Below are 15,273 nucleotides of genomic sequence, written 5' to 3'. Positions count from 1 at the left end.
AAATACAAAGGTGGAAAGTGTGAATACAGATGAAACTAACATTTGTCAATACTCCAAACCACCTCCCCTACCATGCGCATACACTTATCTCCATCATTCAGTCTCTTATTTTAGCCAAGTTGTGCCACAATTTTCTTCCTAGTTCAGTCCAGTACCTCTCTCTTAATTATCCTAGCCACCCTTCAAATCCTCAGCATTTTTCAATATCACAATTTTAAAAAGGTTCTATCTTCTTGTCGGCAAATCTTGTCACTCACGTTTCACTTCCATCAGTGGTTTTGTTTGTTATAAATGACATTTATTTTCCTCTATTTATTTGCTATACAATGTATTTCAGGAAATAATTCCCACTATCAAGTGCATACTGTGTATTATAGATTTTATGTGTGATGTTTGTGATATGTGAGCTGCTGCACTATTCTGGTGCCTTTATTGTAATGTATAAACACAATAAAGGCACTAGAATAACGGAGAAGTTCACATATCACAAACATCACATATAAAAGCTATAACACATGAAAAACTCTTTTGATAATGCAAATTATCTCTGAAAAGTGTCGCACAGGAGATAAATAAAGAAAAATCACGACCAGCAGTATTTTATCACAAACAAAACCATTATTTTTACAGTTTCAGGCTTTCACCAATGATTTTTAATGACTCTATAGCCCTTACATTTATATTATATGATAATATGGTATCATCAATGCCTACACCATGGTACCTGCCACCATGTGGCCGCAGGTCACAAGTCACATGGCCTACAGCCAGCCATGCCTGGGTCACATGCACTGCCTTCCAGCTGGGCTGCGCAGACATGGCCCATGCATGTAGCTGCCTCCAGTGCACCCATGTCAAATAGCTGCATGTCAGTATTACACCAATCACGCTTTGCCACACCATTGTCAACTCATCGATGGCAAGCAAAATCCTACACTGCCAGGGCTTTCTAAGTGTGCACAGTACTTCACTCAGCAGTACTGTCTTGGATTTCACGGTTGCTGAAAACTAGATGCCACACCATTCTGTTTTCCCTCGTCTGGACTGTCATCTATCCTGGGACTAGACTATACAGGAATCATTTCTCCTTGACAGTCAAGCCATTTGGTTCGTCCATAGATCTTGCTGACCACCATACCAGAGGCAATGCTAGTTCAGTTATTGAAGTGTTGCTCTGTTCAGTTTTCCTGTCTTTACTTGTAGAGGAGTAAACCCCATTGATTACTCACACTTTCTGTTATTTTTTGTTCCATCATTCATGGCTACAACAAATTATTGCTGAGAGAGGCTGGTTATTGTATAGGCACATCCTTGCCTTCCAAATCTGAGTCTAATCATCTCCAATGGAGTATCATTGTACAATTTTTGTTTGATTTCTGGAGCAGATGGTGCTGAGCTTTACATTTTGGGGGGAAGCATCTTTTTTATTGCCCTTTCTAGACTCTCAGGTAGTGCTTACTGTTGTACGGTATTAGTTCTTTCACGTGAAGTTCCAACCTGCCATGTTCCATCAAGAGTGGCTCATGGAGTTTTGGGGCTTGACTTGCACCTACAAATTAGTATGTCCCTGTTGTAAACTGTATGCATATACCATGTTGTGGAACATTATTGTGCAAAATGTTACTGATTCACAACTTTGGGCAGAATTCCTCAAACTACTGGACCCCTTACTTGAGGATGTAATTCGTATAATCAAGGCACACGAATTGTCTGATACTGAAGAGCTGGAAATGTTGCCACCTGTGATGCGTGCTATTAAGACCCATTAGTCTTCTTCACATAGGGGTTCTGCCTCTGCTGGGCACCATAAACAACCTATGGCAGACCTGCAACGGCTGCATAACAGTGACAAATTGCAATCCTGCCCTCAGTGCTACACCTGCCAAATCAAATGCTTTTTTGCAAAAAGATTGGTCACATCTAAGATGTTTGCTTGAACATTTTACAGGATGCGTATGTTAATTAATACAGCCACCCACAGTTCTGAAGCCATGGTGTCCATCAGGTCGATGTCAATGACGTCGAACTCCTGAACCAGTTGCTTTGTGATGAGTCATTCCTGGTTCAAACCTTTTACAGCAGTTCCACTGTGCAGAAATCATCCTAAGCTGTCAATCACTCAACATCCCTTGGTGCTTGTATGTGAGCCACAGGAAACTTTTCATTCTGCTGTGTATTCAGAACCAGGATGTCCAATTCCAGCTGGATACTGGGGCTTCTGGTACATTATCAATAGGTGCATGTCTGAAATAGCTTGGCTACTCACAGCTTGAACCTCAAAACAAGCTCCTACTACATACAATGTGGACCACATCACTTTCCTGGGCAAATGTCTTGTACAGATGTAGTACAGATCTACAAGAAATGTAATTCCAGTCACGTACTTCACTCTTACAACAGTCCTAAAATATCTGGCCTCGATATCTTTAATATTTTTGGCCTCCAAATCCCAGATAATATGGCAATGATCAATTCCCACAGTCTCCACAACAGCATCATGTAGCTCTGTGACAAATGCAGTCAGCTTTTTGAGGACTCTTTGGGTAAGGCAAAGACTTTTTTGCCCACATTATCTCGAAAGATACAGTCCACCTGGGATTCATCAAAGCAAGAGGTGTCCCCCTACACCATTCAGGAGGAAGTTAAGGCAGAGTTGAGATATATAAATGCCAGCCACTGTCAGTCAATGGGTATCACCCCCTTATCATCATCAGAAAGCCCAATAGACAACTACGTCTTTGTGCAGATTTTAATTCCACTGTCAATGCACGGTCTGTTGTGGATTTGTACCCTCTCCCTTGCCCCCTACACTTAATGGATAAATTACAAAGGGCCATGTTCTTCTCAAAGATCGATCTCAAGTACACCTACTTGCAACTCCTTCTGGATAATGCAACAAAATCTTTCCTCATCATCAACACTTATATTGGGCTGTTCCAGTGTCAGCATACACCCTTTGGCAGCACTTCCACTCCGGCCATCTTCCAACAGTTTTTAGAGCGACTGTCATTGAAGATCCCCTCTGGCTCCAATTATGTGAATGATATCATCACCTCTGGCAGGACTCAAGAGGAGCACCTCCGGAACCTAGTGTGTCTCTTCGAAACCTTCACTGATGCTGGACTCTGATGCAACAAGGAGAAATATGCATTTTCATGTGCCCAAATCGAATACATCAATCACATAATTGGCTACTGGGGTGTCAACCTTTCACCAAACACTTGGAGGCTATTTGGAAGCTCCCACCTCTGAAGAATCTTGGGTAACTCCAGGCTGTCCTTGGCAAGATCTCATAACATCTTCGCTTCATCCCTAATGCTACTCAGTTCGTGACTGCCTTATTTGCTTTTAGAGAGAAGCATGTCTCTTTTGCCTCATTGACTCAGTAAGTAATGGCTTTCCATGCATTAAAAAAATTAAAAAAAATCTTGCTTGGTTACGATGATCCACAAGATCAATGGCATAGACCATCCAATTGCTTTTTTATTAAAATTGCTCAACAAATCTCATGTTAATTACAATCAACAAGAGAAGGAATACTTGGCAATCATTTAAAGCATATCCAAGTTTCATCGGTATCTTTATGCATGGAAACTTTTTCTGCTGGACTGACTACAAGCCCCTCACCAGTCAATTCCATCGAGCCAAACCTGTGTCCATCTAGATGGCACAAAATCTCCAACATTGGGTGCTTACCCTGGCCAATTACACATATAAAATACTTCAACACCCAGTGGCATGCCATACCAATGCAAATACTTTATCTCACCTTCTTGTTGAATCAGATGCTGTGTTTGATTCTTCTGAGGGTGCTTGCTTTTGTATTGAACAGACCGATGAAACCACTGCGGTTACCTCTCTGACTGACCACTATCAGATCACAAGGTCAACAGGGTAGGGCAGTACCCTTCAGCTCCTTTTACGTTGGTTTTCCCAGTAGATTGCCTTTTGGTTGAAAATGGGGTTGTATTCCAAACCCAAGTGCTGATCCTGGCATCTTCGCAGCAGCAGGCTTTGGACTTACTTCATAAAGGACTTTGAGGCATCATCTGTTAAAAGCAGTTGGCCAGGCAATACTGCACGTGGCTAGAGATGAACAAAGATATTGAACACATGACCATGCATTGCCAAGAATGTGATGGGAACCTGCCTGCTCCATGCTAAAAGGTTTTCAATTGGCACCGACAATCTTGCAAGGCTATTTTGGGATTCACGAGGGCTTATCATGGTGGACACTTTTTTCAAATTTCCTTTTGTGGTCCTTCTGCATTCCAAAGTGTTGGCCAGCATGATCTGGGCTCTAGCATCTATATTCTGCCAAAAAGGATTATCAACTATTATTGTATCTCATAATGGCTTGCAACTGACTTCAACAGACTTTGTGGCTTTCTGCAAGGCCAACAGCATCACACACATCAGAACAGCACCTTTCTCACTTAAGTCTAACGGTGAAGTGGAACAATTCGTGTACCTTCAAAGTGCAGATGTCCAAGGTAAGTCAGTTTCACTCCAAAGAAATTTCTCTGATCTTGTTCTTATCAACATACTGTACAAGCCTCAGGGAAATAAGTTGTTAGCTGAACATCTGTATGGCAGGTCTCACTGGACAACGCTACATCTCCTGTATCTCCTTTAGTCCCCAAGCACTCTTCCAGATCCCTCAAAATTCCAGGCCAATGCCAACGTGTATTTCAGGGTCTTCAACGGTGATCATTCATGGGAACCCAGCATTACTGTCAGGTAGGTGGGCAGAGCAAACTATGTTATTTAGGACACCATCATCACAGACATCGGATTCACCTGTGCTCTCATGCTGTTACTGATCCTGCTGCAGGCCTTTCTGTTCTAGAGGCTGTTTCAGGAGATGATTTCTCCCATCGCAGTTATCCTAAGCGGGTTTCGTATATGCCACATGGCACTTCTGGAATGATTCCCTCGTGTCACGACCACTGAAGCCTTCATAGCCTGGGTCACCTCGGACACAGTGACTACTCCCTCCATCACTGCAGGCACAGGCATCATGTCCCCTCACATTGCAGCCTATGGTACTGTGGCCACTTGCAGTCAAGTTGCAGCTGCAATTGATGCCATGGATACTGCTCCTCCTGCTGTCCCAGCCACAATCACCATCCACTTCACCAGCATTTACTAAGATGCCCTAGGACCTAGACGTGCCTATGCCACTGTCCATGCCAGGATGGGCAGGAGCTGCATTCTGCCTCTGGTTTTCCTTCCAGTTTTTCTGGGGGCCCATGCGGCAAATGCTGGAATACAAGTCAGTCATGTCCGTATCCAGCTCCTGGTCTGATGTCATCTCTCTGCCTCCAGCTTGCTCCCCTCATCATTGCTGTGGCCCCACTTAGTACACCACCACAGTATAGCATATGATGGGTAGAAGTGTGGTATCATAAATGCCTACACTATGACACCTGCTGCCACGTAACCACAGGTCACCTGTCACACAGCCTATGGTTGGCCGTTGAGGAGTAACATATCACTTTGGGGAAAGTGGTGTGTTATTCACTCTTCTCTCTAACCAAAGAAGGATAGTTATGACCTTGAAGAAGCATTTTTGTTATTTTAGTAATTAAGTATTTGTTTTGGGCCTCATATTATGTGGTAAATTTTGTTTCTTTTGTGCATGTCATGGGAGCAAAAGTGGATGTAGTGTATCTGCAAAGGCAGGGATGGTGGGCACCTGGATTCCTGCCCACATGATGGAGACACCTTCTTACCAGGAAAGTTATTCCATGAAAATGCCATCCCACCTCAGAGTTACACTGGGGACCACAGAACCTCATCGTGCAAGAAAATGCGATATTGCAGTGCCTGTGTTATTCTGATTATAATGCAAAGTTCAAGTGGACATACATGCACGTCCAAACGAACAGGTACTTTGGTGACTAGAGCCGTTATGAAATACATTTAATGTATGCGCAATGTATTTCACGCTCGCAGTAAGCGGGAGATCCGGGTTTGAGTCCCACTCCAGCACAAATATTCATTACTGTCATTCCATTCTCATGCTGATGGTTGTCACTATTCGCAATTGTGAATACATTAAATGTCATGCAAGACAATGGTCATGATGTCACTTGTCAAGGGAGACTCATAAAAGATAGATGTAGCTAAATGGCAAAGAGGAATATGTATTGTGAGCTTTGTTAAAGCTTTGTTATAGTAAAGTCTAACATGGTAAAATACATTTTTGATAAAGGAGCAGTTGTGAATTTATTTTGTAGTGACTGGTGTTTGAGATTTCTAGCTGGTATGGACTTGGCACTTCGAGAAGAGAGTTTGCTGCCTTAGACATAGCAACATGGTCCAGTCAAGCAGAAACAGTGACCACAAAGCTTGCAGCCTATAAAATCTATTTCCACAGGGCACCTGAACAACAGTAGGTACATTCCATTCCATTCTGGTGCCCTTTGAAACAGGATGTCTAGGCAAGTTTGTGCCGGCGAATAAGAAGATTTTATTAAGAAAAAGAAATAAGTTTGATTTAAAATGCAAATAAAAGATCAAAGAAGGAAAGTTTTGTCAGAGCACATCATCATTGTCCCTAGCAATGAAGGCAACAGCTTGATTTTGCAGCAGTGTATGAACTGTCATTTGCACAGAAAATCAACAGATTCTACAAAAAGTAAATATTACAAAGAGAAATTGCTGAATCCCTCGACAATAACTCCATTAAGGAAACAAATAAATGCACAAGTGGAAAGAAAAGCGCAACACTGCTAATTCCAATGTCAGTCACAGACAACTAACCGGGAGTGGTTGGGTTTGGTATGTGTTTGCTACTTGGAGCACAACAGTTTTGAGTGACCAAAGTTTTATATTGTTGGATATATACTGAGTCTTTGTGGCGCTGCAAAAGTAAACATCAAATTAGAATTGTGTGATAGTGATTTTGTTAGTGCATGCCAATGATTACCAGAGGCATAGCAACAAATGTCCCTGAGTGGTTACAGGATTTGAATAACACTATAGCGGATTTAGAGAATGAAATATCAACTATAGAATCTAAAACTTCATGTGTTACTAACTTATGAACCAAGTTTGGAGACATGAAAACAAGTTTAGAGAAACACATTAGAGCATCTTGACAAGAGGAGAAAGAGATAAATGCTAAAATTACAAAGTTGAAAACTGTAAAAAAGATGTTAACTGGGGAGTAACATGACAAGATACATAAACAGTGCAATCAAGTAAAAGAGACGGTTTATGAACAATTTCATGAGGTAAATAATGACGCGAGGAATGCAAGATTTTATGGAAGAGCAACAAATCTCTGACACACAATAGAGATTGACAGTACCAGGACAAACCAAGGAATCCGTTTTGCTAGTTTACAGGATCATGTAACTGACTTCATAGAACAGAAGGTACAAACGGAAGTTGAATCAACTGTCAGTACAACACAGTATGCAGTTCTCTCAGATAGGCATGGGGAGGAATTACCGAAAATCTGGAATGAGCTCACGAAAAGAAAGAGGAGATGAATAAATGAAAACTACTGGGCAATAGCAGATTGTCAGGAGAGCTAATTGAGGAATTGCAACTGGGAAATGGAACAAGTTTTTCCAGTCAATTTCCAAAGTTCAAACCAGAGAGAAATGTAAACCCAATGTATTTTTGGAGGGCACTTTCTAGGTCACTGGCTAAATGTTGTGACTATTCAAGAAAAATTACCCATATTGTGTTACATATTCTACACTCTACAGACATGATTTATTTATTAGCCTTGTAGCTTCACCATCCATTTATGTCAATACATGATTTTAGATGTCTACTATCTTTCTGAAGAAGGCAAATTTATATTTGTGGAAACCATGGTAAAAGGTTGATAAACCTTTAATTCTGAAAACTGGATGGCTGTTATTTTCCAATTCTATCAAAAATCCATTTCAACATTTCAACCAAGTATGTTAATGAAAGGAGAAGAAACAACTAGCACAAACATACTAATTCCCTAGAGTTAATGATGAAATTCAAACTTAGACAATACATATGATCCCTCCTGTATATTGTCCAAATCAGTGGGTAACAGGGAATATGATTGACACTAAGCATTGATCTTTACTGACACAAAAATTACTTGAACTTCATCTGCTGAAGTATTTTGTAATTTGTAAATTATGAAAATATTCAGTAAGCTGAATTAACCTCCATTTCTTTCCTGATTAATTTATGCTGTAGCAAAAAATAAAATTCATGTAAGAATAATTTGCAAAGCTTGATATCTTAAAAATATTTTATGTGACAATGTGTCCATTTTTTACAATGTACTGAAAAAATTCTCTCTCTCTGCTCTTATTGAAAGTTTTTGCTTAAGATCACAGCCCTGTCAAAAACTTTATTTCCAGTTAATTATTCGAACTATACTAGATTCTCATCTTTAACTAACATTTACATTTGTAATAATATGACCTAATGTAAAAAAGGAGATGATTTTAAATGAGGGCAAAATTGTTGTTTGTCTTACACCAATTTTAGTTTTGTTGATAGATCCATTTTCATTATACATTGCTTTCATCTTTCCAAAGGGATCAGAACTCCTTGCACTCTGTACATAGTACCAGTATAAATTATCTTTCTCATCCTTTGACCACCTGCAGCACAGTAATGAAAATTCACATTAGACTTCACTAGGCAATTTAATATGATGTATCTTTATTCTCTTATCACTGAATAATAGATATTAGGTAAAAGACTACATATGTGATCTTAAATACTGATAAATGTTCTTACCCTGTATCTTTGTCACTTTTAATACTTTCTGAGTCTTTCATTTGTACATTTTGTTCAGATGGTAGATGAAGAGCCACTGGAGTTTGTTTAGGTACATTAACAAATTTGTGGATCACATATTCAATTAAATCAGACCAAACCTGTTTTAAATACAAGGAAATCTTTTAAATACAACTAAAATAAAGAATTATACATATGAGAGTCCATAAGAGCTTCCAAAAGTACATGTTTCTAATGGAGTTATAGTTTGAAAATGGATGTGATGGTCCAAAACTAGTCATCACACAGAAATGACTATTATCACAAATGTGATGGATACTGTAAGAGACTTTAAAAATAAATAAACTTCTTAGTCCTCCACATTTTTTGGAACTTTATCATAAGAGTGTTGAATATAACACATAAATTCTTAAGAAGGACAGAGACCCAACAACCAAATATGTTGTTCTCCTATTTACAAAAGAACAGAAAAAAAGAAAAAAAGGAGAAGACCAGCATAACTGAGTGACACAATGACAACTCGCACTTTGGCATTTCTTAAAGGTTCTTGAAAATTAAATAAAGTATAAAACATAAAAATCCAGTAATCAGATGTAAATATTCTATTGCAAAATAGTGAAGCTTTAAACATACAGTTGTATTGACTTACTATGCCACCAAGTGTGACAGTGCAATTGTAAGGTAACAGACCTAACCAGCTGGCAGCACATTAGTATCTTCCATGATTATTTGGATATGTGGAGGTAAATTGATTATACAAATAGTTTCCAATTGAAGTAATAGTAAGTGATGTAAATATCAGCATATTGTTGATGCTTTATGTGATGCAGTTTAAAATTATGTAATGTACTGACATAATTTCTGTGCATTTACTTTAAAAAAGAATCTTGTCTGTAAGTGACTTTCTGAAATGCAGCCTAACTTATGACTGACCCCTACTTTTTGTGGAATGTTACCAGCTTTGATAATTTAGTCTTGTTAAAGGACTCTTAATTGTAACTGGGCTGATAAACTTCCATAAATGTTGGCTGGTGCTTTTTATAAAAAAAAAATACATATATAAAACCAATGTTGAATGGTAAACTGGTGCTGGGTATAAATTTAAAAGTGGTAAGCCCTGAAGTATTGTATAGTTTCCAATAATGTAATGATGAAACTTCTTCATAAATGCAGTATTAGGGTAAATATATAAAATTTTTACTAATGTGCTTTTATTTAAATAGTTTCTTCCCAACCCAAGTTCCCTAAAAAGACACTGTGTGCATTTAACTGTGTAGTGTGTTTGTCCCAGATAAACTAAAATAAATTTCCTATGTGGGACAATCCATTTGTTACTTATTGTTAGGCATCTGAGAGTGTAAATTTGCTTGGAGGGTGTTCTGAGTAAGTTCCAGGAGATTATTTTGAATGCCTGATACTCTATATTTTGCTTAACAACAAATGAAATGTTGTTTGTATATACCTAGAGTAGGCTGAAACTTCCCACTGATATTCTTTTGAGAAGAGCTGGGCCACTTACTAATCTAGTCATGCACATTTAGATTTTTCATGATTTCTTGTATTCACATACCAAGATTGCTGGAACAATTCCTTTGCAAAGGTTGTGGTGAATTCCCACCCTTTTAACATCCAGTCCAAGCTTGCGCTCCTCTCAAGGACCTAGCTATAGATGTGATGTTGAAACTTAACCATCTTTTGCTTCATAACTTACCATTTTTAAAACTTGAAAGTTTTCTTTGATGACCCAACTACTTCCCATGACATTTTTACCATATTTCTAGCTAACGGGTATTTGCTGCAACATTATTTTGGTTTGTGCTGTCTAGCCAGTCTTTTACAACTTAGAATCCATGCCCCTACTAAAAAGTCCATAATTGCCACTGTTGTTATGGCTATTTCTATGGATGCTTTCTGAAAATGTTTTAGCTTTTATGTTGTGTAGTAGATTATACTACATTTCCACTGATTACAAATAATTTCTTTTAGTTTCAAATGGTACTCCTTTCATGAAGATGAAGAAGGAATAAGAATACATATGTTTCCACAACAACCAGTTCAGCAGGATTATTTATCTAAAAGAGCAACTTATTTGAAGTAAAGGATACCACGTGTATCTCTGATACAAAATTATGGTACTATGTCTACTTTCTGTGCTAATTTATTGCCATTAGTTGAGAAACAGAAAGGAAGAGAAATGGCACATGACACTTTCATATAAAAACTTATTTGCAACACAAAGACTTATTGACAGTGCATAATGGGTGAGATCAACATGAGTGTGTACTGCTATTGCTAATTGATCTTGTCAGTTGACCCTCCCACTTATGTGTGTCTATGGAATTCGTCAAAGGATTGGAGAAATTAAAATAAGTCTGTGGAACTTGGCCAAAATATAGGACTGCTAAGAACATTCTTAACAACTGGAAAGCAGGACTGTTTGTCTTTGGAAGAATACATATCAAAGAACTTTCAGAGGTCAAACTAAGTGAACGGTCTTAATTTCAAAAGTGAAAGTGGAGCGGGTAGGGTTTAATGTAATAGTAGGGTTGTCCGATGGTGACAAACCAATAATAATGGGCAGACAGAACTAAAATATTTCAATAATGGGGAGTTCCATAAAGAACAAATACTACAGGAACTAAAGCATGATGCGTGAGGCAGTTCAAATGTTAAGTATGTAGATCCTCTAGGAAATAATAAAGAAAACCATACAAATCCACACCACATTCCTATAGGTACAAGGTGATATAACTGCAGTGAATATCAGCACACACTAAAGAATTCTTGCAGTTAAAGCAAGGCAAGTAGAAAAAGTCTTTCAAAGTAATGAGTCAGTAAACATTTTTAACACTACCAGCATCTGGTGAAATCATACATAAAGAATGGTATGTAAAATCCAATGCATCAGCACTTATGTTGAAGTGCACAAGTGATTTCAATTTTAAAAAGCAGTAAAAGATAAAAGTATTAAAAGACTTTAAGTACACAGTCTATGGCATAAAACAAGGTAGTCGCTATTGGAATGCCAAACTAGTAATACTCTAATATGTTTAAATTTCAAGAAATCCAGATGACTGCTTTGTTTACAAGAAAAAAAGCAAAGAACAGAAATAGTTGTCTTCATTGTTTATTTAGATGACATGCTGATTTTTAGTAGCAAACTATGGGTCAAAAATTACTTTATGAACCAATTTAAACAGAAAGAGCTTGGAGAAGTGATTTATGAGGAATACACAGTGTTGACTTTTATGAGTGGAACAGACTCATTATTAAAATCAGTTTTCAGTCAAATACAGGATAACATGGAAAACTGTAATTCAGTATCCACACTGCTAGACAATAACCAAGTATTAACTCAGAAAATGATTTCAAAGGCAGAGAAAAAGGGCTACCATGAAGAATGCCCCATAAAGAGAGGCAATACGTAATTTAATGTGTGCACAATTTGATAATAAGCCAAATTTTACATATGTGGGAATAACCCAAGCAGTAAACAGAAAGCTCTGACATCTAAAAAGAACTACAGATTTCAAACAATCATTTTCTAAAAATGGGCATTACAACATCACAGGACAGAGTGATGCTGAATGGGCTGGTGATGATAAAAATAGGAAACTGACCACCAGTTTCTTCTTTAAGTTACAAGGTGCAAAAGTTTCAAGGAGCAGCTCTACAACAAAAGCTGTATACATGGCAATAACCATTACCTGCCAGGAAGCATTCTGGATGCAACTAGAAAGATTTTTCCTTTCTCAAAAACACGCCCTAATTAAGTTGTAGTGGAGCAACAAAGGTGCAGCTGCCCTACCAATGACAAATAGGTTCATAGGTTGCATTAAAAACATTGATACCATGCATATCATCATGCACAAAATTGATTTTGCAGAAATAACAGTAAAGCAAATTTCAAGTTAGCAGGCATTGATGACAAAGCTGCTGCTAAGAACCAGACATAAGTACACAGGTGTGTGTGTGCGTGCGCGTGCGCACGTGTGTGTGTGTGTGTGTGTGTGTGTGTGTGTGTGTGTGTGTGTGTGTGTGTTTGTCCATTATCTTTTGTGTCTGCCTGTCAATGACTCAATGCTTCTGATATTTGATGAGTGATCTCCTTTACTCCTAAATTATTTCCTTTCTGTCAGAACTTTCCTTTTATATTGCACAATAGTGACATATTCATTCTGGCAAAGTTAAAAATTTCCAGATAGAAAATGCACACACTCTTTATTATTCAATATCATCCTCTACAGGAACAACTTAATCACATTCTATGCCAAAGCTTAAGCTGTCCTTTATTATTTCCTGAATTTAAGAAAACCTTCTCAGCAACCTTCCCACCTCTCCAAAAAAGGTGTTCTGTTGTTGACAAAATCTATAAAACACAACCCCTTGCCATATGGGCCACATCCCTGCAAAAGACCTTGGTGCATGACTTGTCTTATGCACACACGCAATACATCTCAATTCACTCCCAACACTTAAGGTAGATGCCAGGGTGCTTCCTTCGAAAAGACATGGCTGATTTTCTTACCAAATCCAAGCTTGTGCTCCATCTCTAATGATGTTGTTTGTGATGGGGTGTTAAACCCTACTCTTTCTTCTTTTTCTGGTCCCACCAAAGGCATATCCTATCCCATCAATCAGAGATAAGGACATCTGGAAGCATTCATGTCATATTACATTACCTTTGACAAAACGTATTTCAGTGGGTCTGCAACCATGTTTGGCTTGATAATACACTTTTGTCTTGGTCACTATATTCCTTTTACTATTGCACCTGATGACAAGTTTCACTTTAACAGCATCTTCAAATCAAATCTATGGTACAAAGAACTAACATTAAAAGGATGGAACAAACTTTTATACAAACAATGTTTACAATGATTGCTGTGATGCATAAGTTGATCACATATCTTATGGATCCATAGTATCTAATCAGAGTACTTAATCAACACTAAGAGCCAAACTGACTCTCGCCATTCAACACATTAAAAAGTAAGCATGCCCGCCACCAGATGGCTGTAGCTAATGGCACATAATAAATATTATTTCCCACATGAATTTTTAATTTGAAACAATTATTCCCCTCCTTAAATATCTTAATTACTATTAATAACTTGAATACACAGTATTAATGTTCCACAACAATATTCATTTAATAGTTTGTTATTAACCAGATTTCAGCATCTTAGGGCACTAAACAGATAGTCCACACAACATTAGCAAGAATTCACAGCTGTACAAAGCTTGTTGTAAAAAGATATGTAACATTTTATGGCTATATTGATACAAAACAAATGTCATGTATCTTTGTGCAACAATCTTTGTTCAGCTTTGAACCCCCACTGAAGTTGTATGGACTATCTATTTAGGATTACATTTTCTGACAATGGCCTAAGAAGCCGAAAGACAGTCCATAGTGGACTATTAAATAAATATTATTGTGGAACATTAATATTGTGCTCTCATGTTATTAATGTGTCTATGTTCCTCCAAGAACTGATGGAATATTCCATAAATATTCTAATTACAGCATAACAATATTATCACTCACCATACAGTGATGATGCTGAGTCGCAGAAAGACACAACAAAAAGACTGTCAGAAATTGAGCTTTCAGCCAACAAGGCCTTCATCAGAAATAGATAACACACTCATGCTCACACACATTCATGCAGATGCAACACACACACACAAGACCACAGTCTCTGGCTGCTGGTGGCGGAGACTGTGGCCATCCTGTACTTTCTGTTATCTAATTACAGCATAAACATATAACATTTAGATATGGATGACATTGAAAAACATTGATGACAGTAATAACATAAATGACGGTAAAAAGAAATAACAGTAAAAAACACTGATAACAGTGAACAATACTGACGATGATAGTACGTGTGCACATGTATGTAGGTATTTTCTAAAGTCTAACTTTCTTTTATTACAGTATGTTGATAATTATTACTTTGGGACAACCTATCACAACGGAATAAAACACAATTGTATGTCATACTTGCTTTGCCTTTATTCTTTGCAAGGCATCTTCAGTAGCAAATTTCACATTTTTTGGTCTACATGCTGTATTCTTATTCCTAATGCAGTGAAATATAAAAAAAGAAATTTCAAATAGCCGTTATCAGAAGAATGGCTATAACAAAGGGATGAGAACACATCATGTAAATCAACATCCAAAAGATTTGCCACTGAAGATGTCTTGCAAACAACAAAAGCGAAATGCACACGTAATATATATGTAGTAAAAGTTGAAACGTTATAAAAATGTAAATGTTAGTTTATTCAAAATCGTTAACCAGTTAAAATACTTGACACATTGCTATGAAATTTTGCTGCTACCGATGTATGTTTTTAGGTACCGGTACCTAATCCTTTAATACATTATGTGGAACACAGGTATCTGCAACTTTGAGATTTTTTTGTAGCAATGTTTCCCTATTATTAAATGTATATAAATTTATGTATTACATTTATTTAAAAAACAGAGAAATGAAAACAAATGTGTATACC

General features: G+C 37.7%; 1 protein-coding gene across 4 annotated transcripts in view; it reads right to left on the bottom strand.

Moving 5' to 3' along the window:
- Window positions 1–15,273, bottom strand: part of LOC126322318 (protein timeless) — a 383,108-nt gene that overhangs the window by 49,559 nt on the left and 318,276 nt on the right. For all 4 annotated transcript variants that reach the window (XM_049994282.1, XM_049994284.1, XM_049994280.1 and 1 more), the window contains 2 exons: window positions 8,752–8,891; window positions 8,486–8,612 (listed from right to left, as the gene is read on the bottom strand). In XM_049994282.1, the coding sequence (XP_049850239.1) occupies window positions 8,486–8,612; window positions 8,752–8,891 (267 nt within the window). The remainder of the gene's footprint in view (window positions 1–8,485; window positions 8,613–8,751; window positions 8,892–15,273) is intronic.

The sequence above is a fragment of the Schistocerca gregaria genome, chromosome 2 (genome assembly GCF_023897955.1).
Source record: "Schistocerca gregaria isolate iqSchGreg1 chromosome 2, iqSchGreg1.2, whole genome shotgun sequence".
NCBI lineage: Eukaryota > Metazoa > Arthropoda > Insecta > Orthoptera > Acrididae > Schistocerca > Schistocerca gregaria.
This window is presented reverse-complemented; position numbering and strand designations above follow the sequence as displayed.